This window comes from Arabidopsis lyrata (genome assembly GCF_000004255.2).
Source record: "Arabidopsis lyrata subsp. lyrata unplaced genomic scaffold ARALYscaffold_6, whole genome shotgun sequence".
NCBI lineage: Eukaryota > Viridiplantae > Streptophyta > Magnoliopsida > Brassicales > Brassicaceae > Arabidopsis > Arabidopsis lyrata.
Genome location: NW_003302550.1, coordinates 8032096 through 8057078, shown reverse-complemented (window position 1 = coordinate 8057078; position 24983 = coordinate 8032096). Strand labels below are relative to the sequence as shown.

The window sequence follows — 24983 nt, the reverse complement described above, 5'->3', positions numbered from 1 at the left end:
AACTTTAAACCCACCCATCCTAATCGGGCTGACCCAACTTGACCGTCGTCTACAATTCCCAAGCCACGGAGATCACAGTTCGTCGTGGGTTCGAATCTCCCGAAATTGATCGGAGATCTGTTAATCATGGCGGCGGTGAAACGTGATAATGAAGAGGAGGTGAAGACCGATGATGGATCTCCTAAAATCAAACCGAGACCAATCGTTCGGCTAGGAATCTTTCTCATCGCTCACAGTCCCATCTTCAGGTATATCTTCAACCATCATCTTTTCTTCTACTCCATTAGTTTCTATGTTGTGATTCTTTCTCTACTGGTTCATTGATGATCTGATTGTGTTTCTAGTGTGGTTTTCTCTGCTGCTGGGGTTTTGGCGCTGCTGCTTTTGCCGCTACTGGCAAAGAACACTTACATCTCCGAAAATGCTCTAATGCCAGGTTTTTGGCCACATTTAGATTCAAGTCTCATTGTCAATTTCCCAAAAAAAAAAAAAAGTTTACTATTTCTAGGTTGTAGTTATCTCGTGATTGTTGATTTCTTAAAACTTGGGATCGAATAGTGTAGCGTACTTGACATTGAGGGTGTTAACCAAACTAGAGTTCTATAGGATTCGAATCTGTAGGAGGGAGTTATGTGAGTTTATGGCTTGCCTACTTTGAATGCGTTGTTGTTTGGTGGTTTACACTTTCTATTTTGACTTTGTTCTTCAGGCTCTGCACGGTCTATGCTCTCTAATCAGGATGTTTCTGATGGAAGCAAACTGGTGAAGGACATAAAGAATTTTAGGTTGAATCATGAAGGCCAGGGTGTGTATGTCTTTTCTCCATCTCCCTCAGTTTTCGCATGAAATAGGGCTTTCTCCTACGTTATGAGGAAAAGCTATTGAAAAAGTAACTTGTACTTTTGTTTCGGTCCTTGCCCAAGTAACTTAATAGTTCTCCATTTGTGTGATTTTTTTTCTAGTGAAGTCCAGAAGCTTATTGGAAAATACATGTCAGAAATGGGTGCAGAAGTTTCTTATCAAAAGTTCCATCCTGAAGGGAATCAATTTCACCCTCTGCACTTTTTCTCCGGCCCTGATTCATATACATTGCTGGAGAATGTCAGTTGTGCTTCTTATGGGGTCAATGTTGCTGGGATTATAAGAGCCCCTCGTGGTGATGGAAAAGAGTCTATTGTGCTGGTTACTCCCTATGATTTTATAAATGGTGGAGACTATGAGAGTTTGTCTTTAGGAATTGTCAGTTCGCTTTTTTCCTTGCTCTCTAGAGTTACCTGGCTTTCCAAAGACATAATATGGCTTGTCGCTGATTCTCGTTATGGAGACTATAGGCCTGTTGCCGCGTGGTTAACTGAATACCACTCACCTTCATTTAAGGTCTCGGATCTTCTTAAGTGTGACGAGCTAAATACAGCTGATACCTTCAGACGAGCTGGAACAATGGCTGCTGCTTTGGTTTTGAAGGTTGATGGTAGAAGTGAAAGGTTTGAGGACACACTAAGTATCTACGCAGAGGCTTCTAATGGGCAGATGCCAAATCTCGACCTCATCAATGTTGTAAATTACTTAGCTGTGCACAGGCAGGGTTTTTATGTCAAGCTGGAGAAGGTTGTATCTTTACTTTCCTCTAGTTGGCTAAAGATTTTTGGGGAAATATTTGAAGCTGTTGGGAAATTGGCGCATACGTTAAATCCGGACTGGAATTTTGGTATCCCAGCCGCAGACTATCTTGAAGGCAGTGCTACCCTTGCAAGTTCACTGTACTCCCAGGTAAAATGTATAATTGATTTGTCCTCAATTAAGTTCTTGTGATTGCAGTCACACTGTTACATTTTTATAAGGAAAGACCTTGGAAGCTGACAGAAAATGTTTCTTTCTTTTGTTATTCATTCTTATCAGGCCCTTGGTATCCCAACTGGTCCTCATGGAGCTTTCCGCGATTATCAAGTTGATGCAATTACTTTGAAAGTTTCACCTAGATTTCCTCCTCACAGTAAGACAAGACAACATGATTTCTTTCTACGAGGTGCCCGGTGAGTTTTGTTTTTATATTTTCCTTCTTTCCCATTTTGTACCGTATACCTACCTCTGCTAGTGTATGTGAATTTTTTAATGATTAAGAACTACAATACATCATTTATGCTACACTAGACTTCAGGAATTGTAATGTTTGCTACTCATAGACTCTGTATGAGTGTTCTATGATAACTCCGCCTTCTCTTTAAACGCAGGTTACTGGAAGGAACTATAAGATCAGTGAACAACCTCCTCGAGAAGTTCCATCAATCGTTTTTCCTTTACCTGTTAACTTCGCCAAGCAAATTTATCTCTGTAGGAGTCTACATGATTGCCTTTGCTCTTCTTGTAGCCCCTCTTCCAATGGTCGCAGCCTCTTTATACATTGACGGATGTAAAGCTCTTACCAATTCCACTCATAACCCTGCCGAAAACTTCAAGTCTTGGAAATGGCTAGATGCAGCCAAACAGGTTTTTGCTTTGCACTTGTTGGGTTTCATCGTCACACTGCTTCCTTATTTTATCTGTCAACTACCGGGCCAGCATTCTCCAAGAAACCGCTCCATTATGTGGGGTACTACCTCTTCGTCGCTTCTCCTTATAACCTTTGTCACAATCCCGGGTTGCTCTCCGTTCTCCTCTCGACTCCATCGAAACAACTGGGCTGTCTTGAAATCAGTGACCATCGCAGCTGCCTTCATCGGTCTATGCCTCATGTCCATAATCAATTTCGCCACCGCAGAGATTGGAGCATTGCTACTAGTGCCAACGTGTCTAATGGCTCAGCCTATAAAACCAGCTCTGAGATCCAGAAGCATTAAGAGCCTGTTGGGTGCGCTTTGCAGCTTGGTGTTGGTGACCATCGGGTTCCCGGTCATGTTTTTCGCAATCTCAAAAGGGTTGCTTGGAGAAGGGATCGTAGGTTTGAGTCTTGGAGGAGAGTTTTGGACATGGTTAGAGTCGCTTTGGGCGTGGAAGAGTGCAACATATCTATACATAGGTATGGTTCATCTTCCTTGCTGGCTCCTTTGCCTCTGCATCTTGTTTCATCCTTCTTAGTTCTTATTTTACGAACCAATCTCCATACAAAGTTACTTTTTATTTCCTTTACTTCGGCGAAAGTAGTCCACAGTCCAACACTCTTGAAATTTGTCATGTTTTCTAGTTGTCGCATGGTAATTAGCAATTAGAGGTCTGATGTATCGTTAGAAAACTCAAAAAGTCGTATGAATGAGTGAAGTTTTTGTATTGATTTTTAGTTTTAAAACACTATAGTTTTACTTCATCCAAAAGTAATAGCTATTTCTTAAAAATTAGATCTATTAGTAGTACAAATGCGTGATTGCTTGTAGCAACTAGCAAGTATTGTAAAAAAACATACAAACAAAAGAGATCAAAATTGAGGATATCTACCAGTTAATTAGATGGTTACAATTACAAAGGTTTGTATTACAACGAAGAGCGTGTTCTTTGCCCAAAGCCCATCATTGAGTTACCCAAATCAAAATCCAATATCAAGCCTTCTAATTGTAGCCCACCCATTACAATCGGGTTGACCCGACTCGACCCGCCGTCAACAATTCCCAAGCATCGGACTCCACCACCAACATCCACCATTAGATTCTTCCCCTGGATCCTCCACCTCACCATCTCACTCTGCAACGCCAGATCCACCGCCGGAAAGTCTACGTCACTCGTGAAACAGAGCCCGAACGGTGCTACGGGGGCCACCGATGTAGCTTCACTCGCAGCTTTAGCGTAAGCTTCCGCAAATACCGCGTAGATCGAGCTCTCTAGCATCGTGTAAGGAACCACCGTGCTCAGCTCCACCGCCAAAGGACCTTCCACGGAGAGTTTTTTCCCGTTGACTCTAATCGATTTCACGTTTATTACGTAATTACCACTCGAATCGGTTAACAGAGGCGTATAAACCAGCGATCTAGACACAGCCACTCCAAAAACCTCCTCAACCGAACTCGTCGACACAACGCCGTTTAACGGCGACAGGAAAACAGTTAAACGACGGCGTTCGTTAGTTTCCGCGGCGAGTTGTGAAGGGAGAGAGATTTGGGCCCTTGCTAAGCCCATTACTCCTTGGGCTCCACTAGCGAGCCCACGTAACAGCCACGGTGGAGTACAAGCGAAAAGTAGATCAACGGTTCCCGGAGATCCAAACGACATGACGTCACTGAAAAGCTCCCCTCTCGCCGTAATCCCAACGGCGCCGTTTCTCACAAGCAATTCGCAATCGGCGTTTTGATGGTCTCCACGCGATGATGATGATACTCGGTCATTCCCAACTTTAGCCTTTAGGCAGCCGCTAGAGCTACCGGAGATTAGGTTCCGAGAGGAGGATACATGTCTTGAGGAACAATCAAACCATGGAATTGAGCCGGCGAGATCGACGACGAGCTTAACTGGCTCCGGTGAGTCACCGAGATGAATCTGAGCGATGTATTGACCTGTTGGTAGGTCTTTAACAACAGAGAAAACGACTCCGTTGAGGGAATCAGAGATCTGAGATTTGGAAATGGATAGAGCGGAGAGGAAGGACAAGAAGAAGAGATTCAGACAAGAAGCCATTAACAGGTGTGTGTGATGATGAGAGTGTTGGGGAAGGAGATGGATCTGGACGGTTTTTAAGATTTTGGGTTATGGTTTGGGATGCGGTGGGCCGACGCTGGTTTATTCGTGAATGTGAAACGATAAGGATTGGTTCATTTTAAGGTAAGTGCTGAGTAGACTTGTTGTGTCGTTTCGCTCATGGTGGGGACTTTTTATTTTTTGTTTTGGTCAATGTTTATCCGTTTATTTAAAAGAAAAAGAAGACGATTTGAGGAATTTTGGCACGTGTATAGGAGTTTTTAATTTCTATTTTTATTTTTTTAGGAATATCCGTGAAGTTTATACCCCGGCTACACCAGTTGGAGAGAAAGTTGTTGGTACTTGTAAGAAAAATCATTGCTAAATTCCACGGAGCAATTAAGTCTTTTAATGTGGGTTACGAATTAAAACTGGGCTCCATTTATATGGGCCTCGTCTGAATTTTTAATGCCAATATGGCCCAATGGTTTGCATGGTTTGGAGTATTCAGTATTTTTTTTTTTTAACGGCAAAACAATAGTATTATATCACAAATGTGTTACATGGTACATGATACATAAAACCACAACAATACAATTATTAAACCAAATAAAGGAAATTGAACACAATTTTGATGAAGAAGCGGAAGTAATCCTGCTTTCCAAAAGGAAGCCTTACAGGCAATATATGACATCTATTAAGTCCCCTCTTCATATACTCGTAAAAGGCTAACATCTTATGGATGAAACTCCCAAATATTTTTCGCATCACTATTATTAAACAAACACTCTGAAATATTGGCTGAAATGGTTTTCGATCACATCTTTTGTAACGTCCTGCCCATCGTTGCTGGTTAATGACCATAATTTCCTTTTCCATAGAACCTGAATAATTCGATCGAGAGAGCGCGACAACATCACAATCACCGGATCGTGTCCTTACAAAGATGAATTTACCGCAGGCGCCGATTCCTTCAATCGAGAATATTTGTTTGTTGATTCCCGGATCAAATATCCAAATGACTTCTCCAAAACATAAGTGAAGAGAAAATTCATCGGTTAAAAACCGGAGATGACGCCAGGCGTCGAGAGACCACCGGAAACAAACTTTATATAAAGAAATACACTACGATTCAAGCGAATCGACATAATACGGGACGAGAGACATCGTTGGAATGAATCTTTCAAAAACATCAGTGGAGACAGTTTGAACTGATAGGTCAACCAAATCAAAAATTGAAGCAAAAGCGCGATCAAAATCTGATTTGGGGACGTTGGATGGAAAACCTTGATCACTACCATCTTAATGTGGCAAAGCCTATACATTAGAGACCTTCGATTTGCCATGATATACTAATAAAATTAGAAACTTGCAAGAATTAGAGAAAGGAAATAATAGAAAACGACGGTGACCGACGCCGGCCAAAACGATGAAAATTTGAAAAAGTGTCTTCTATCGTCTTGTAATAAAGTTTTAAGTAATTATTATTGTAGAAAACAAATATAGAGTATTCTGTATCTTTTTGACGAAAATACGTGATGGTTTCTTTTAATGAAAATTTATTTTTATTCATTAAGACTTTTTAGTTTTTATGATATACTACTGCTATTTTGAGATAAGGTATAATAAGAATTCAACAACCTACTTTGAGAGAATTAATATGACATATTGACCTTAGTCCCCACCACGTGAGTTCTTAATAACAACACTTAGGAATGCTCATTTTGCATACATTACGTACCAATTAATGTTAAATGTTACTTAAACTAGCCTACTAAGTTACACCGACTCATCTTTCTCCATTGTTTTCAAATAGTATAAATTAATTGTTGCCATGTGTGTAAACTGTTTCAAATATCATCCGTTTCTATACTAAACACCCGTCAGACTCAGACCCCCATCATCTATCTTAATCTCTCAGTTTAACTAAAAGCGTGTATTGAATTAAATATTTGGAGGGGTTTGGTGGAATTTCTATATTTTAAATTTTGGAGAGATTTGAGTAAAATTTTAGGATGATTGGGTTGATTTGTTTGATTTCTATTTTCTTAAAAAGAAAAATCATTAGTGATTTAGTGATATTTATTCAAAGGATTTGAGAGAATTTAGTATAAAAAAAAAAAAAAGAAGAAATCAATGATATTCCTTTTTTTTAATAACTATGTTTTTCTCTCCTTTACCAAACGTATGTTGTGTCACATGACTCATATTTTTTTGGACGTAGCTCTACCTCTAGATTTAATTTAATGATCAATCAATAACCAATAGTCTCAATAGTCTCAAGTCTCAACAAATCAATAGAAATAATAAAAAACAATCTATATATAACAATATTTGAGAAGTGTTTTTGCTGACGTGTCGGACTCTCGGCTCTTGTTGAGTCCTTGATTTTACGTAATTACTTAATTACCCTTAATGAAATCTAATTAATTTTGGAAAAATTAAATTGAATTTCGGAATTAACCAGAAAAAAATAATTTTGGAAACAATAAACATGATAATTAACCAAAAAAAAAAAAGGAACAACGAAGTACCAGTTAGGAAGCTTTAATTGAATTCATCGTGTTCTTCGTCGTATGAATATAATTCTTCTAAACGAAGGCAAAACTTGAAATCCTAACATAAAGCATATATTCATAGCAATAACAGAGATCTAATAATTTAGTGATAGAATTTCACCTGTTAATCTGTCGAAGCAGAATAGTCAAGCTTCTCATAGTATCTTGCCCATGTTATATCTTTAAGACGTCAATACTATCCTGCACCCTATAATTCTAACCAATGAAAAGAACAAATATTTATTACCTTGGATACAGAGTTGACGAAGAAACCTTGGATAAAAACTCGACGAAGAAACTTGTAAGTGTTAATGTATGATGAAGCTTCCATGAACGTGAATTCGTGATCATAATGAAGAAACGTGTGAATGGAGACGGTTGATGGGTTTTTTTTTTTTTTTCTTTTTTTCTTTTTTTTTCTTTTTTTTCTTTTTTACCTTTTGTGTAAACAGATCTGTTTCATAATTTATCGGAAAAGGAATTATACCAAAAAAAAAAAATCGGAAAAGGAAAATATTTATTATAATATTGATATATTTAAGATGATAATGTCAAATATCCGAAAATTATTAATCGGAGCATTAATATAAACATAAAAGAATACTATTCTAACCTTACTCAAATTAATAAGATTTAGATATCCGAAATTAATCGTAAACGGCTATTAATTGTTAAACTAATTAAAATAAAGATCAAACGTACCGGAATAGATGAAATTTTTGGTATGATCGTCGTGTTCGTCATCGTTTCAATCTAAATATTTGAAAAAAAAACGAACAAAAAAATAATATGTAGATCAATGAAAGAGAACCCACCAATTTAGAAACGGTTATCACGCCATCGTATTGTTCGTCGGATGATTATAAGTCTCTAATCCGGAGATTGACTTGAACCCTGACAAAAACATATATTCATAGCATAAAATCGTAAATAGAAGGTAGAAGATCACCTATTAATCGGTTGTAACCTTGTGCAAACTCGATTTAATTTTGACGAATGAAATGTTGGTGTGGTGTCAAAACTTTCTTGGGGAGACTCGAAGATGAGAGAGCTGAAGTCAGAGATTAGCAGAGAGGTTTACATGTGAATTAAGGTATGGAGTGCTAACGTGAACATGAACGTGAACGGCGGTGATTTTTGCACATAATAGCAATTAGATCGAGTTTTGGAAAAAATATGGATCAGCGTGACATGACGCATATGGATACCATGCATGTCTATCTATTGTAAATCAAAAATTATATTATTGTTCCGCCTTATTTTTGAAACAGAAAGGAATTTTCCCTTAAATTTTAATATATTTTATAAGATAGTATCAGATATAGTAGTAAATCTAAAATAGTTGTTATTATTCCATATTTTTACGGAAAAAAGTAAATATTATTTTAAATAAACATGGATAACAATGAATAAATGGCAGTTTTACAAATATTTATTATTATGATAGTGATTTGCTTATTAAAATATGTAAATTTTCTTTTCTTTTTTTGTATTTATCGTCGAAAAATTTAGAAACCCTAAATCATGCACCGCCTCCTATTCAATATAAATACCTTGCTCATGGTATTCAATTTCAGATCATAACTAACCCTTGTTTTTTTTGTTCTTTTTTTTCAAACTTTTTTTTGCTTCTACCTAATTTTAATTTTTCTTTTTATTGTAGGGTGGATGTATGGAGGGGACGATGTGAACTGGTGTATGGAAAATTTGGACCTAATTCAATGAATAAACAGGTGATCTTATAGTTTATATGTACAAATTTGATTTTTTTTTTTTTTGTATTTATGGTTTCACTATTTTCACCACTAATCAATTTTTATAATCAAAAAGTTTGGTTTCAACTTTTGAGAAGGTAATCATCGATGGTTTGGTATGTTTCTTTTTGTTGTAAAAAGATGAGGTACCTCCCGATTTTGTTGAGGTACATGTTCTTATTATTTTCAAATATGTCTTTTTTCAGAAGAAACACTCAACTTTTGATAACACAGTTGCCACAAAGTCAGAAAGATGACTTATTTCAGGGATGAATCTTCAGAGGAGGCTAATTTTTGTCGTTAATACAATTTAAGTATTCCTCTCTTTAGATTAGGGATAACAAACTTGGCTGTTAAATTCAGGAATTACTCTTCGTTGCCAATCTCTCTCCCCAAACTAAAATATTACATATATGGAAGTAGTAACTTAAAGTTTTTGGTATCGAGGTCATTCTAAGGCACTGAGATTCGGACTTTGGTATGTATAGGATTCGTTTTCCATGCACTAAGATTTAATTATTGTTTAATTTATTGGTTTTTAGGTTTCTTTCCATGCTCTGATGCGTTTTCGGGTGTGCCAATGGAAGCTTGCATCACTCTTTACTCCAAGCGTAAGTATGCTCTGCATTAGCTTCTTCTGTTCCATTGGTCATTATGGGTTTTGACTTTTGAGAAATATACAACAATTTAAAACCAGGTTTTGTTGTTGATTGGTTCGGTTTGTATACCATATTTTGCTAAATACATATGACCATAAATAAGACCAAAGGAGCTGGGTTAGCTCCTTTGCCAGCTAGGTTGACTTCGTCTCCTCCCCGTCTTGCGGATTTCCGTTATTCAATGGGTATATTTGAGAAGTATACGGTACTAAAACCACAACCATTGATCTTAGCTTGATCGGTTCTTCCCTAGGATTTATACATAAAAGTAAATTGTTTTGTTTAATAATTTTTCATTGCATGAACTTTCGAGACAACAAGTGGACAGGAGTGTAATGTCATCAAAAGTCAAATCAAACACTGTGAGGAACATAATAGACAACGTTGGCTTCTTTCGCAGCTGCTCAACGTTGTCTCTCCCGATGGTCCCAACACTCTCTTCTTCTTTTTTTGTCAACATTCAAACGTTGTTTAAAATAAATAAAAATGTTTAACCTTAATCATCTTTCTAGATCTTTAAATGCCTAAAACTTCAACTTAATCAGTCAGCAATCCGTCACGTTAATGATTTTGAAAGGAAGACTTTTGTTTTGTTTCGGTTAGTTTTGTTTGTTTAGTATTTTAATCACAAGATAACTCTAATTTCCCATTAGAGTTGTGTTAATTGTGTTGATTATGATTTGGCGTTCCAATTCTGATATTATTTTTATGTTGTAAATCTTAAACTGTTACGTTATTGTTCTATCTTCCTATGTGAGAAAAAAGTAAAATGTTTTAAAATTTTGACATGGATAATAATATAATTGTAAATCTATAATAATTATATTATCATTTTATTTATATTTTTCAAAAAGAAATATATTTATCTTAATAGATTTAATATGATAATGTCGAATATAGTTATAAATCTAAAAGAGTTATGTTATTATTCCATCCTTTTATGAGAAAAAAGCAGATATTCTCTTAAACTTTTAAATTAACGTGGATAATAATAAATAAATGATAATTTTACTAATATGATAATGATTCGGTTTTAATCTTACCAAAAAACAAATAATGATTCTGTTTTAAAAATATATAAAATTTTCTTTGTTTAGTTGTAGATATTGTCATATAAAAAATTCTTAGATCCTCCACTGCCTTAATTTTATGTAAATACCTTGCTTGATATTTAATTTTGATTTGATATCATAACTAATCCTTGCTTTTTTTTTCGGCACTAACCATTGAATTTTTTATACTGCCATTTCATTCTTGCATAAAAAGTAATAATTAATAGTAGTGTTTATTATGAATGCAGGTTTATTTTCCATAAAAACTAGATTGGATTTATGGAAGCACGTCATTGTTTCCAGTGCGAGGAAACAAATGTCGTATCACTGCTGTTGTGGCTCTTTAGTACTTTCGTTTCTGTTTATGGCTTTGCTTCGGTTGTATGGTTAGTCATCAATCATTGATCTTCTCATTGTTTGAATATTGTTGCATAGGAAAAATCTTCCTTTTTTATGAATCTTTCAAAAGTTGGATCCATGCTATTCTTAGTGATTGATTACGTTTATTGAATATTTGTGTGCTTCCTCTGCTGATATTCTAATTCATGCTTTATTCGTCGTCTTTGATACACTCTGATTAACCATTGTGGACCTCTAGAGTCTAATTTGCAATATTAATGCAAGTCTCTTTAACTTACGGATTATGAAGAGCATCCTAAGATCGTTTAATTTGATTCAGGCTTTATGTGGCTAATGTTTGGTCTTGGATGTGAATTAGTCTATCATGTTTCTTGGAAGGTAGGAAGCAATCTTGATGTTTACCAAAATCCAATGTGCTCTTTTGTAGCTCAGTTTTGAATTATGTACTAATTATTGTAGAGGGAACCCGAAACAAAGAGACCATATGTATGATTTTATATGCGAAGAGAAGCTCCGAATTTGAAATCGTCTCCACTCCGGTGATATGTGGCCATGGTGTGAAGGAGTCTGGAGCCATGGTTATTTCAGATTCGGACATAACTGTAATTGTTAAACTAATAAAAATAAGATCAAACGTACCGGATTGATGAGAATTTTTGGTGTTCTTCGTCATGTTCTTCGTCGTATGGATCTAACAAAAAAAATATATATATATATATATACCCCAGAATTATTTTTTGTTTGTTAATAGAGAGAACCCACCAATTTTGTAGCGTTGATTGTGACATCGAATTGTTTGTCGGATGAATATAAGTCTCTAATCCGGAGACTGAAGTTGAACCCTAACAAAAACATATATTCATAGCATAAAATTCATAAATAAAAGGTAGAGCATCACATAGCTTTTTCTTCAAAGCCAACACATCTCTCTTTGTAGCCGAATTACTCTCCAGTTTGGTATATACTCAAATTTTCCAATGACTTCCTTCTCGAACCTGGGGCGTTTTTGCTTTGCCGGATATTTTTAGGATATGGCTCTTATGTATCTCTTGTGAGTCACTTGATATGTTGTTTAGGTAAAACTTTTGGTTTGAAAGAGAATGATCTACGACAAGCATAATCGGTTATTTGTTATATATGTGGCCATGTTCATATTGCTTTCTCCACAAGCAATTTTCCAGTTTTGTAGCATTCGATATTTAAATTTAAAAGCTTCAATACGTTGTATACATGTGTATGTATGTACATATATGAATTATTCTCAGTTGCACATAGTGGTTTCTAATGGATAAATACTTGCTCTCTGTAACCCTCTCATTTTTAGTACCTATCTTCAGTGTTTACTTTGCTAAGAGCTTCTTGATAGGCATACATCTTTGCAATCTCAGATCAATATATTACAAATACATATACGATACAGTTAAGAAAATGATATTTCTCTTACAACTTTTTATATGAGTTTTATAAACAAGAGATCAACTGAAGGGTTACGCAGCGACCAATGGCGAAGGTAGAGACAAAGATACTACAATAGGGACGATAAATATGACACGATATATACAAAGGAGATGCCTGTTTCTATACCATTGAAATTTTACGTACATAACTACTTCAAAGAGCAAGATGACTTACTTGATAGGTAAGAGATATGGTAAGAGATTATATTTTTCAATTATTTGTTTCCAACTACGAAAAACTCCAGTGACATACAATCTAAAAGCATGAATATGTCATAAAATCAAGAATACAACAAAAACCAGGAAGATGGGCCCAAATTAAAGTCCGAAACTGGACGTGGGGAACCCACGGACAGTGGCGGTCGGAGCGTTACAAATATGAAAGAAACGAGGAAGCGTGAATATGTCATAAAACCAAGAGTACTACAAAACCAAGAAGATGTGCTCAAAGAACGAAACTGGACGTGGGAACCCACAGACAGTGGCGGTCGTGGCATTACAAATATGAAAGAAACGAGTAAGCATGAATATGTCATAAAATCAAGAGTAAGACAAAACAAAGAAGATGGGCCTAAAGACCGAAACTGGACGTGGGGAGCCCACGGACAGTGGCGGTCGGGGCGTTGCTAATATGAAAGAAACGAGTAAGCATGAATATGTCATAAAATCAAGAGTACGACAAAACAAAGAAGATGGGCCTAAAGACCGAGACTGGACGTGGGAACCCATGGACAGTGGCGGTCGGGGCGTTGCTAATATATTGTTGGTTTAAATATATAGATTTTTTATATTTAATTCTATTATATATATCAAGATATAAACACTAATAATTGTTTGTGATTCAAAAACACTATTAATTGTTGATTACTAATAATATATATCAAAAGTTATAGCGTTTTACCATAATTCTATATTAATGTCGTTATAAAAATTAGACTCTTGACAAAATTAATTCAATAAATATCCTTAACTTGATAACCCTAAATATTAATTATTAATTCTGGTCTCAATCAACATACAACCCCGCGCTGGGCGCGGGACCTCCCCTAGTCTAAAGATATAACATAAAACGTATAGCATCATGATTCCATATTCATAGCATCTGTCCACATGTTCTCTGCTATTGTAGTATTCTTTATTGTTACAAGTAGATTCGATTAGATACTTGAGAATGCTTGATATGAGAGACTGAGAGAGAACTTGAAAGTAAAATCGAGATCGAGAGAGATAGAAAGACAAGAAGAAAGAGAGAAAATTGAAAGAGATAGAAAGACGAGAAAGAAGTGAACAAATTGAACCAGTCGTTGGCATGTTTTTTTTTTGTTTTTTTAACCAAATTTCACTTTTAGAGGTGGTATTGTTTTGTTATTATTTTTGCACTAAAAAAGTGTCCAAAATCTCTACAAATCTATTTTCAGTATTTAAAAAAAAAATTGTGAAGTTCGAATAACAGTGGATTTGCTTTGGTTTTCTAAATTCTTAATTGAATAACAAGAGATTTAGAATTATTTGAAGTGATTTTATATAAATTCCAGTTTTAATAACATAGAATTTGGGAAGAGATTTTAAAATTACTAATTGAATAACAGGTAATTTTAACAAACAAAAAAAACAATCAAAAATTTTAAAAATCACTGTTTGAATACACCCCTAATCTGTGGAAGACAATGTTAAATAGTAAAATTAAGATTGGGCTAAATTTATTTTTGGGCCTCGTGTGACATTTAAATGGCGATATGGCCCAATAGTTTGGATGCGTTATGTAAATTAAGTCCTAGTTGACGAAAAAAGTAGAGAGTCATGGTTTATTTTAATTAAAATCATTTCTATTCATATAAAAACTGAAAATATAAATGATTTTATATAAATTTTACGATCCATCAAGTCAAGACTTTCGAGCATGTATTGCTGCTATATTTTTAAGATCAGGTATAAAGAACTCGAAAAACTATTTGAAAAGAATAGAATATGAATTATGTGAATACGTACCAACTAATGCTAAATGTTACTTAAATTAGCGTACTAAGATGCACCGACTGATCTTCTTCATTTTTTTAAGATATAATTAATTGTTGTCATGTGTTACACATGCAAAATACCCTCTCGTTTTTTTGTAAGAGTCCGCGTAATTCAACTTTTAGAAAGAAAATCTCAACGTGAATCTCAAACATTAAAGAATACCATTAGTTTTTGTATAAAAAAATAGGATTCACCATTTTTTTGTTTTTCATCTATAAGTATCACACATCTATAGTCCATCTCCATCACAAACAAACTATCACATTCGTTTCATTGGCAAAAGAAAATCTATATAATAAAAAAATCTCGAGAAAACAAAAATGGGTAGCCTCACGCGTCTCATAGTCTTCCTTTCCATTTTGGCAGCCATAACTCGAAAATCGAACTCTCAGTACCTTTTTCCAATCACCAAACACGAACCCACCAATCAGTTCTACACCACTTTCAACATTGGATCCCCGACAAAATCTCCCGTAAACCTACTCCTCGACCTCGGAACCAACCTCACATGGCTCAACTGCCGCAAACTCAAATCTTTATCCTCTCTCCGCCTAGTCACTTGCCAGAGCTCCACATGCAAGTTCATCCCCGGTAATGGCTGCGACGGCAAATCCTGTCTTTACAAGCAACCAAACCCTCTCGGTCAAAACCCCATTGTAACAGGCCGTGTCGTCCAAGACATAGCTTCCATCTCCACCACAGACGGCGGCAAGTTCCTCTCTCAAGTCTCAGTCCCCCGCTTCACATTCTCCTGCGCCGGCGAGAAAACCCTCGAAGGCCTTCCTCCTCCTGTCGCCGGAGTTCTGGCTCTTTCTCCTGGATCTTCGTCGTTCACGAAACAGGTGACGTCAGCGTTTAACGTCATCCCTAAATTCTCTCTCTGCTTGCCTTCTTCCGGTACCGGGCGTTTCTATATCGCCGGCATTCATTACTTTATTCCGCCGTTCAATGATAGCAGTTCTTCTATTCCGATGACTTTAACTCCCATTAGAGGCACTGACTCAGGAGATTATTTACTCCTAGTCCTAAATATCTACGTTGGTGGAAGTCCTTTGAAGTTGAACCCTGATTTGCTAACCGGCGGAGCCAAACTCAGCACGGTGGTTCACTACACCGTACTTCAAACCGATATCTACAATGCTCTTGCTCAGTCTTTTACACTCGAGGCAAAGGTATTCAAAATAAAATCTTTTATTTTTATGTTTAAAATTTCGTATTTTTTATTGGAGCTCGATTTCAAAGATGAAATTAAACCACGTAAAAAATACAAATTTTTGTTCAAATTATCTTGGAAAAGAATCTTGTATTTTGATATTCGATGCCGATCACTTGAAGATAAAAAATAATCATATTAATCCGCTCCTATGAACCATGAGTTGGGTTTATTTAATTATCTTATGTTTTTTTATTCCAAGTTGATCCTTGAAGATGAAACCCAAAAAAAAATAAAAAAAATTTTGTTCCTTTAAATTATAACGTTGATAATGTTATTTTTTGTATATAGACTATGGGAATATTTAAGGTTCCATCGGTGGCGCCGTTCAAACATTGTTTCGATGCGCGCACGGCTGGAAAGAACTTGAGGGGGCCGAACGTGTCGGTGATAGAGATTGGTCTGCCAGGGAGGATAGGGGAGGTGAAGTGGGGGTTCTACGGTGCGAATACGGTGGTGAAAGTGAAGGAAACGGTGATGTGTTTGGCGTTTATCGACGGTGGAAAGAAACCGGAGAATTTGATGGTGATTGGGTCGCATCAGCTTCAAGATCATATGCTCGAGTTCGATTTCAGCGGGACGGTTCTCGCTTTTAGTGAGTCACTCTTGCTCCATAACACAAGCTGCTCCACTTGGACTTCCAAAAAATAGAATCAATCACACATGACATGATCATCATTGACTTTTTAGTGAAGAGTTGTTCGTCCATCTAAATGCAGATGAAAAATGATGTTTGTTTAGTCCAATTAAACACATAATCCAAATGGTCGTATTTCTCAAACTCATCGGAAAGATATAAAAAAATCTGAAAGAGTTTAAATGGTGTATTCAGATGAAGATGATTATTTCAAAAATTGTATCTAAAATACTCTCATTTACAATCATATATAAAATAATATTAATTTTCTAAAAAAAAAAATCAAATTTTATTTTAAAAATCACATATTTGCACCAAAACAATTTCTCTAAAATCGTAAAAACACAGTTTATCATTTTTCGTCAAAATCGCAAAATTACGTTTTTTTCATCGAAATCTTTTTGCCGGATTGTGTTTTCGGCCGGCAATAACACAATCTTCTACATCAGTAAAAAAAAAACCCCAAATTAAAAAATCAACATTTCAGAAAAAATAAATTTAATTATGATACACTTTTATGAAATTAAGTTTAATGTATTTTCTGTTATTTTAATAAACATTAATAGAACACGGGTACTAATCTTGTAAGTTTACATATATGAAAGCTAAATCATGATTCATGAGGTAAGATGCTTCTAGCTGGTATCCATCCATACCCCCAAAGAAGAAATATCACAAATTTCAAACTCTACATTACATAAAGAAAAGGTATGTATATATATATATAAATTGTTAATCCTTATTGTAGAGTTCTAGTGTCGGCATTGCTTTAGCCCACATGGGATTTAAGTGTATAAAATATTATAATCCATCAAAGCAAATTGTGACGAATAATGATGGTCGTCTAAGCATATCGAGGATTTTCAGAGTCTCCATCACATGGCTTGCTAAAGAGTCTTAATTACACAAGACATGGAAAAAATAGTAAGTGATTTTTCCCTACAACGTAAGTAAATATATTCTATAAGAAAATCTCTAATATAATTTAGCTTTTTGAAATCTTAAAAAAATAAAGAAGAAATTTGTTATTTCGATAATTAATGAGACCCCGTGATAAGATGCTTCTGATTGTCATACCAAGTAACAAAAACTTACGCAAATGTTTAGAACCTAAATGGCAAAAAGAAACGAAGAGGACCCATATCATATATATGATGGTTAGTCTTAGTAATTCATATCACATCCCCAAGTAACAAAAACACAAAAAAAAAAAAAAAAAAAATGGCTCCTCGTGTGATCTTCTTACTTTTCTCACTTGTTTTCCTCTATCTCGCAAACACATCACACTCTTTGGCTAAGTTCCAATCATTTCTACACCCTATTTATAAAGACAAATCCACAAATATCTACTCGATCCCTTTGTCCATCGGCTCCACTACTTCCAGCGAAGAATTCGTCCTTGACCTCAACGGAGCCGCACCGTTATTGCAAAACTGCGCCACGGCCGCCAAATCCACCACCTACCACCCCATCAAATGCGGCTCTACAAGATGCAACTACGCAAACCCAAACTTCCCTTGTCCCAACAATGTCATCACCAAGAAGAGGACCGTGTGTCGCTCCTCCGACAATGCCCGCCTCTTCAGAGACACCGTCCCCTTGTTATACACATTTAATGGAGTATACACTATGGACAGCGAAAAGAGTTCTTCTTTGACTTTGACTTGCTCTGACGGTGCTCCTACCTTAAAACAAAGAACCGTCGGTCTCGCTAACACCCACTTGTCGATTCCCTCGCAGCTCATCTCCATGTACAAGCTTCCTCAAAAGATGGCTCTTTGTTTGCCTTCCACCGAAGGGTCAAAGACTTATTCTGGTGACCTTTGGATCGGTAAAGGGGAATATTATTATCTGCCTTACTTAAAATAAGATCTTTGCCTCCACGCCTCTGATCGCTAGTGACAAGTCCGGTGAGTACTTAATCGATGTGAAGTCCATCCAAATCGGTGGAAAGACCGTTCCTATACTCCATGGAACCACAAAGATCAGTACTTTGGCTCCTTACACTGTGTTGCAAACTTCCATATACAAGGCTCTTCTCACAGCCTTCGCCGGAAGCGCCAAGATAGCTAAAGCTCCGGCCGTGAAGCCTTTCGGTGCGTGCTTCCGCTCCAATGGAGGACGTGGAGTTCCTGTGATCGACCTGTTGGTGAGGGGAGGGGCTAAGTGGAGGATCTACGGGTCCAATTCGTTGGTGAAGGTGAATAAAAATGTGGTTTGTTTAGGGTTCGTGGACGGAGGTGTGAATCCGAAGAACCCGATAGTGATCGGAGGACTTCAGATGGAAGATAATTTGGTGGAGTTCGATCTCAAAGCTTCCAAATTTTCTTTCTCTTCTTCTCTTTTGCTTCACAACACTTCTTGCTCAGTGGCAAGGTTATCTCCTTTTTAATGATGTTATGAAGGCATATCAATTTCCTTTTTCAAATAAAGTAATGTCGACGAGATGTAGCAGTGTTGTTTTCACTTGGTTGATAAGAAGGTACACCAGATATTAATTGCATTCGAACACCGACGATACAAAGATAATTAATTTAACCTGTTCCGATAAAACACTATACCTTACTTTTACTAGGACCATCAAAACAAGATTTAAAGTAACCAGAGGATAAGACACAAAATTTGTTGGTATGGATTTTGGAAATATTTTGGACTGCGGCCCAGATATCATATAAAATACATAAACACATGCTTTTCTGTATCCGATTTCCCTCTTTATTACTAGTGCGGCCTCGAAAGAAAGACACAAAAGGTATCTACACATTTTTAGCATCTCTATGTAAGTTGAGACCATGATAAGAATACGTTTCCTAAGTTTTCATGATTGATAATTGTAGAATAGTTAAAAATTAAAATTATAACAATTACGTGAGTGCCTGTAAGTGAAGAGAGGGTAGTTTGATCACACGATTATTACACTGATAAGTTAAGGTCAAAAAATTATTTCACTCTATAAAAACTCTTACTAATGTCCTCATTAGTCATTACAACAACTCACAAGAACGATATAGAAAAATATGGATCCTCCTCGTATAATCCATTTCCTCTGCTTAATCTTTTTCACACTCGCAAACACTTCACACTCCCTCGAGAAGATTCAAGCTTTCCTACAGCCTATTCGTAAAGACGATGCCACAAATCTCTACTACTGTCCCTTATCCATCGGCATGTCAAAGTCCAACGGTGTAAACCATCTACCCATCAGCGTCAACCTCGCCATCGACCTCGGTGGCTCTGCGCCGTTCTTGCTAACTTGCGCCGCCGCCGTCAAATCCATTTCCTACCACCCAATCAAATGCGGCTCCTCTAGATGCACATATGCCAAACCGGACTTACTCTCCTGTCCCAACAACAGCAAAAAGAGAGCCACGTGTCACAAATCCTTCTCCACTTCCTTCACTGTCCATCCCATCAAATCTCGTCTCTTCCGAGACACAGTCTCTTTGCTATACACCCAAAACGGCTTCACCGCATGGACTCCGGAATCGATTTGCCGTTGACTGTAGCTTGCACGGACATGTGGAACGTTGACCCATTGATCAAACCTTACTTGTCGGTTGTTAATGGGACATTAGGTCTCGCCAAGACCCATGTGTCTCTTCCTTCACAGCTCGTTTCTTCATACAAGGTACCGTTAAAGGTGGCTCTTTGTTTGCCTTCTAGCTACGGAAGTCCATCTGGATCCGGTGCTCTTTACGTCGGTGGTGGTCCTTATTTCTTTGCGCCTTACCCTAATGATGTCTCTAAGTTCTTTGCCTCCACTCCACTTCTCGCTAATGACCAGTCTCCTGGTGAGTACTTCATCGATGTGAAATCCATCCAAATCGGCGGAAAGGCGATTGTTATCGCTAAGAAAGGCACAAAGATCTGCACTTTGGCTCCTTACACCGTCTTGCATAGTTCTATATACAAGGCTTTGGTCTTAACCTTCGCCGGGAAAGCCAAGATGGTTAAAGCACCGGCGGTGAAGCCTTTTGGTTCATGTTTCAGCTCCAAAGGACTTGGGAAGACGATGATGGGAAGTGGTGTTCCGGTGATCGAGTTGGTGCTGAGTGGTGGGGCTAAGTGGAAGATCTACGGGTGGAATTCGCTTGTGAAGGTGAGTAAAGATGTGGTTTGTTTAGGGTTTTTGGACGGAGGTGTGAATCTGAAAGAGGCGATGGTGATCGGAGGTTTTCAGATGGAAGATAACTTGGTGGAGTTTGATATCAAAGCTTCTAAGTTCTCTTTCACTTCTTCTCTTTTGCTTCGCAACGCTTCTTGCTCACAGTCAAGACTCTTCTGATTCGAGTTTGGTCTTCTTTTTTCATTGGTTAGTAATGTTGAAGGATCTTTACTTTTGAGTTGTTCCATCTGTTTGTTTGTTTTGAAACAGTCGATGCATGTTTCTTCGTAGGCTCCAACATTACCTATAACTAGCCAGGGTGAATAAAATGAAAATGGACATGTCAGATGTGTATAATAGTTGTTGCAAGATTATTAGATTGAAAAGAAAAAAAAAGATTATTGGATTGTGCCAGAAAACATTAACGATCCGCACACATAATTACGAGTTTCCCGTGTGACTTAACTACATTCCGACTGTCCATTTTGTTGGTCAACAACGTAACATTGACTTGATTGTGATTGATCTAGATTTAGATCAGAGTTCGATATAGCATTACAAAATAATAAAAATTGACAACGGACCTTGAAAATTAATCACACTAAGATTTATAAAAAATCCATGTGCACCAGCCGGGAATCGAACCCGGGTCTGTACCGTGGCAGGGTACTATTCTACCACTAGACCACTGGTGCTCTTTTGTTAATACTGTGTTCATTGCCTATTTATCTCTCAATTTCAGTTCCCCACATCAGTTCCATTATTCTCCAAGTTTTGTTTCCTTCGTGTGGAAGATCGCAAATGTTTTTTTTTTGTTTCTTTTGTTGTGGGATGAAGTAAAAAGGCATGATTATATATAAGATTTTTATTAATAACACGAGTCCAGACGAAAAGAAGAAGACAAAGGCATTAGGATTTTTTTTGGCTCAATGGGCTTAATTGGTTTATAAATTAAAAAAGGGTGCTCGTTTGGTCTCCTTGCATCATATGTAATGTATGTACACTAGAAGGAAGATTTTTTACAAACAAACCACTATAAATTGTTTGATCGGTGATACTTTAGTTTGTGTGATACATGGAGTTTATATAAATCTGCCCCCTTCTTACCCAGTCGTAGATATTTGAAACTTGAGTCATTGTTGGGTCAAAAAATGTAGTAGGCCTTTTACCTTAAATGAAACTATTGATTTTAATACCAAAAAGCCCATACAATGATATCATTTCATCTGCCATTCACACTCATTCATATGGTTTATTCCTTTTTGTATTACATATGCATGAATAAAGTTTCGGCCCAATTGTTTTAAGAGTTATTTACACGTTGACACACTTTCTCAACCTCTCTATCATTTTAACACACTTTTATCTTTCAACAAGTTTTCTCTCTCTGTTAAAGTCTTTTATACCCTTTAATTTCATCCACTTCTCTTTCTTCTTCTTCCTCCTCGATTCTGATCTATAGCAAAAGAAATTATCTCTCTCTCTCTCTCTCTCTCTCTCTCTCTCTCTCTCTTCCATGATTTGTACCGCCTTCCTCTCTCCATCTCTCCATTACTCCATAGCTTATGAGAATGGCTGAAGTTCCTTTGATACTCATAGCCGCCACGTCGTGAGAACGCATCGCCATCTCCACCGTCGGAAGATTCCCGATCCAGATTCTCGATTTCTTCCGTGGTTCACGAATCTCCGATACCCATTTGCCCCAGCTCCTCATACGGACTCCACGATACACGGGCTGCTTACTATTTTCCTTCTTCTCCTTGTCGGAAGACGAATCCGCCATTGGTAATTAGAAAGGTTTAAGCTTTTTCTGTATGTCGTCCAAGTGTTCGACAAAATGTCGAAGAGACTGAAACTTTTGTTTGTAATGAGGTTTTTTATATGTGGGCTGTTGTAAAAAGAAAGAATCTAAGGCAAAAGGAGTGAGACATTTTATTTTGGGTGTAAGAGTTTTATTAAAAGATAGTTCTTGTTTGTATCATTATTTTGTGAATAAATTTCGAGTCTGGTATTGGAATGTTTCCAAACTCTCTTTCTCTCAATGATTATTATCAAATAAATTTAAGATTTCAACTTAGATTATAGAGTTATGGCTTTGTTTAATGGCTTTATTTACATAAAACTATTATGTGCTTGGAGATCTTGGTCATAGTTCTGTGATAATGTTCATAACTTATTTGCCTCATTTGTTTGAAGTTTACTACTTTTGATGTTTTCGATATGGCACAAGGTGAACCCATGAACTATACCTATTGGATAATCACTAATGGACAATGACGCTTTTGTTTTCTACGAATATGTCGTTAGGAAAAACATCTATCAGGAAGAAACTTCAGCCATGAAGAATCAAAAGGCTGGGTTTTCATGGATCCGGTTTTTAAAAAAGTTATCGTCACTCCTTCGATGTGTATCAAGTTCTTATAGGTAAACTTGGTGGGAATGGTGAGTGTAAGACCATTGATAGATTGTTAATTCAGAACAGTTTTTAAAAAATCTCTTTTCATTTCGATTATGACAATAGTTTACCTTCTAGCACGTATCTCCAAGTCTACCTTCTAGCACAAAGAATCTCTTTTTTTTGTGTATATATGTGTTCAAAAAAAAGAGATTATTTACCTCCACGTTTACCTTCTAGCACAAAGAGATAGTTTACCTTCTAGCACAAAGAATCTCTTGTCTTTTTCCGTGTATATATGTGTTCAAAAAAATTGTCCCATTTGTTCATAGTTAAATGGACACTTTAGATTCATTCAAAATACACTAAATGGAGATATACTCTATTTATCTGTGAACAACTATACACTAATTAGTAATTTCTCTTTATTTTTTCTTTCATTTGTACTGTGGATTTGCATACAAACGTGTTGGCCAAATTGAAACAGAGCGTGTGGCTTTGCATACTATGGATTTGCATACGAACGTCTCGGCCAAATTATGTTCATTAATAACCATACCATCCATGACATTGTGAACAATTGTTCGCTTCGACATATTCATACCGTCCATGTACTAACCTACTGAATTCGAATAAATGGATGACTTAAAGAACCACTAGCTTGAAAAAATACAGATAAAAGTAGGTTTTGGGTAACTGTATGTGCTTGGTGAAGTTTCCAATAACGGTTTTGACTCTTCTGCTCTCTATTTGTCATTTGTGTAGGACATGTGCGTGGCAAAGAGGTATTGGTCATCAATAATGTTATCTTCTTTTTCCACTTGTTAGGAAGATGTTTGTATCATATTCAATAATTGTGTGTTTTGACATGTAAAAACTCGTCTGATCATATGGAATACATCGTTTGGACATGGTTTTATGGACAAAAATGATAAGTTTGAAGTTAAGCTTGCGAGCTTAATCAAAATTATAACAAAATTTGTCATTTGGTGGTTCCGAGTTGCTACGTGAAGTCCTTGAGAAGCAGATGCTATCGGGTACTACTTGATTCAAATTAATCAAAATCCATATTCCTTCACATTACACATTATTTATATGTGATTGAACATTTGTTCACTATGAAGGGATGATAAATTGCATGGATAAGGGGTGGTGGAATCGATGAAATGCACGAATCTTTAGTTATCAAAACAGTAAATCTATGAGGAATTGTGTCTGCATCGGAACATTAAGCACACATTTTTGTTTGTGTTCGTTCGTAAAGGCTTGTCCTAAAATTCTCTTAATCCAATGTTCTTATCTCATCCAACATTGGTTTTGGGCTTTGAAGAACTACAAAACGTAGTAATAGTAAGACTCCTTTTTGTCTGATTTTGTAAGGTTTTTTCTTCTATCCATCTCTTTTATATGAGAAAGTTAATGTCTTTTATTAATTAGTTTTTAATCTTGAATCAATTTTGCATTTCCAGTATCCATGTGAACGTGAACATATATATTTTGCATTAGCCTCGTTTCCTTTCAAGCGTAATGTTTTCTTTACCTTACATTCAACCACGAGACCTCATCCATAATATCACGTCCACATGAATGCAAAATTGTAAAATCCCCATAAAATAACTGCAAAACATACTAATCATGTTTGTTATGCAATTTCACCATCCACAACATATTATCCACAAGTTCATCTAGGGAATTTGATTTTTTTTGGCTTCACGAAAAAAACGATGCTCTCATGGCCACCGAGACGTCACGGCGGCGATATCATTTATCTTTGGTGGTTAATATTCAATTGTGATTTGTTTTTTCCACCTTTGCGATAATCACTAAGAGAATCTGGGCTTCAATTAGCAGTCACTCTTACGTAATTGGTAGATCTCTGATTTCAAATAAACCGATCTCATTCCAATATTATCTCTGGCGATTCTCCAGCAAAAACTCATAAACAATACAATTCCATAGCGAGATAGATCAATTTTCAAGGACCGCAACAAGTAGCGACAAACTCAACCAAAACCGGTTGGTCCGATTCCAGAACTGTACTCAAAAACTCACTCTCTCCAATCTCTTTTATTCTGCCGCATCTTATCGCGGAACCAGAGATTTTCAGGGGCAAAGTGGTATTGATTTTTTATGAACAGTTAAAAAAAGATGAAAATGTTAAAAAGTGTGTCTTTT

At 36.5% G+C, this 24983-nt stretch overlaps 3 protein-coding genes, 1 non-coding gene and 2 pseudogenes across 7 annotated transcripts; 4 read left to right on the top strand and 2 right to left on the bottom strand.

The window, feature by feature from the left end:
- On the top strand, positions 1–3268 carry LOC9307933 (glycosylphosphatidylinositol anchor attachment 1 protein). Of its 4 annotated transcripts, none has more exons than XM_002873887.2 (6): positions 1–248; positions 345–436; positions 710–809; positions 963–1770; positions 1900–2033; positions 2232–3268. In XM_002873887.2, exons 1-6 carry the CDS (start codon positions 127–129, stop codon positions 3073–3075), a joined length of 2100 nt encoding a protein of 699 aa, XP_002873933.1. In that variant the 5' UTR covers positions 1–126; the 3' UTR covers positions 3076–3268. The 4 variants fall into 4 exon arrangements, with proteins under 4 accessions (XP_002873933.1, XP_020877044.1, XP_020877045.1 ...); XM_021021385.1 differs by having other exon boundaries at positions 2–248; positions 710–805; positions 968–1770; XM_021021386.1 differs by lacking the exon at positions 1–248 and having other exon boundaries at positions 968–1770; positions 2232–3264.
- A 41-nt stretch (positions 3269–3309) lies between these two features.
- LOC9307932 (basic 7S globulin) lies at positions 3310–4901 on the bottom strand. The gene has a single exon (XM_021021388.1). The coding sequence runs from the start codon at positions 4597–4599 to the stop codon at positions 3466–3468; it is 1134 nt and encodes a 377-aa protein (XP_020877047.1). The 5' UTR covers positions 4600–4901; the 3' UTR covers positions 3310–3465.
- Positions 4902–14602: 9701 nt separating this feature from the next.
- On the top strand, positions 14603–16508 carry LOC9309998 (basic 7S globulin 2). The gene is made up of 2 exons (XM_002873885.2): positions 14603–15630; positions 15963–16508. The coding sequence occupies exons 1-2, from the start codon at positions 14779–14781 to the stop codon at positions 16320–16322; spliced, it is 1212 nt and encodes a 403-aa protein (XP_002873931.1). The 5' UTR covers positions 14603–14778; the 3' UTR covers positions 16323–16508.
- A 628-nt stretch (positions 16509–17136) lies between these two features.
- On the top strand, positions 17137–18767 carry LOC9309997 (annotated as a pseudogene).
- A 417-nt stretch (positions 18768–19184) lies between these two features.
- LOC9307931 lies at positions 19185–20754 on the top strand (annotated as a pseudogene).
- A 283-nt stretch (positions 20755–21037) lies between these two features.
- On the bottom strand, positions 21038–21108 carry TRNAG-GCC. Its single transcript has one exon. It is a non-coding gene; the product is annotated as a tRNA-Gly (tRNA).
- Positions 21109–24983: the final 3875 nt, after the last annotated feature.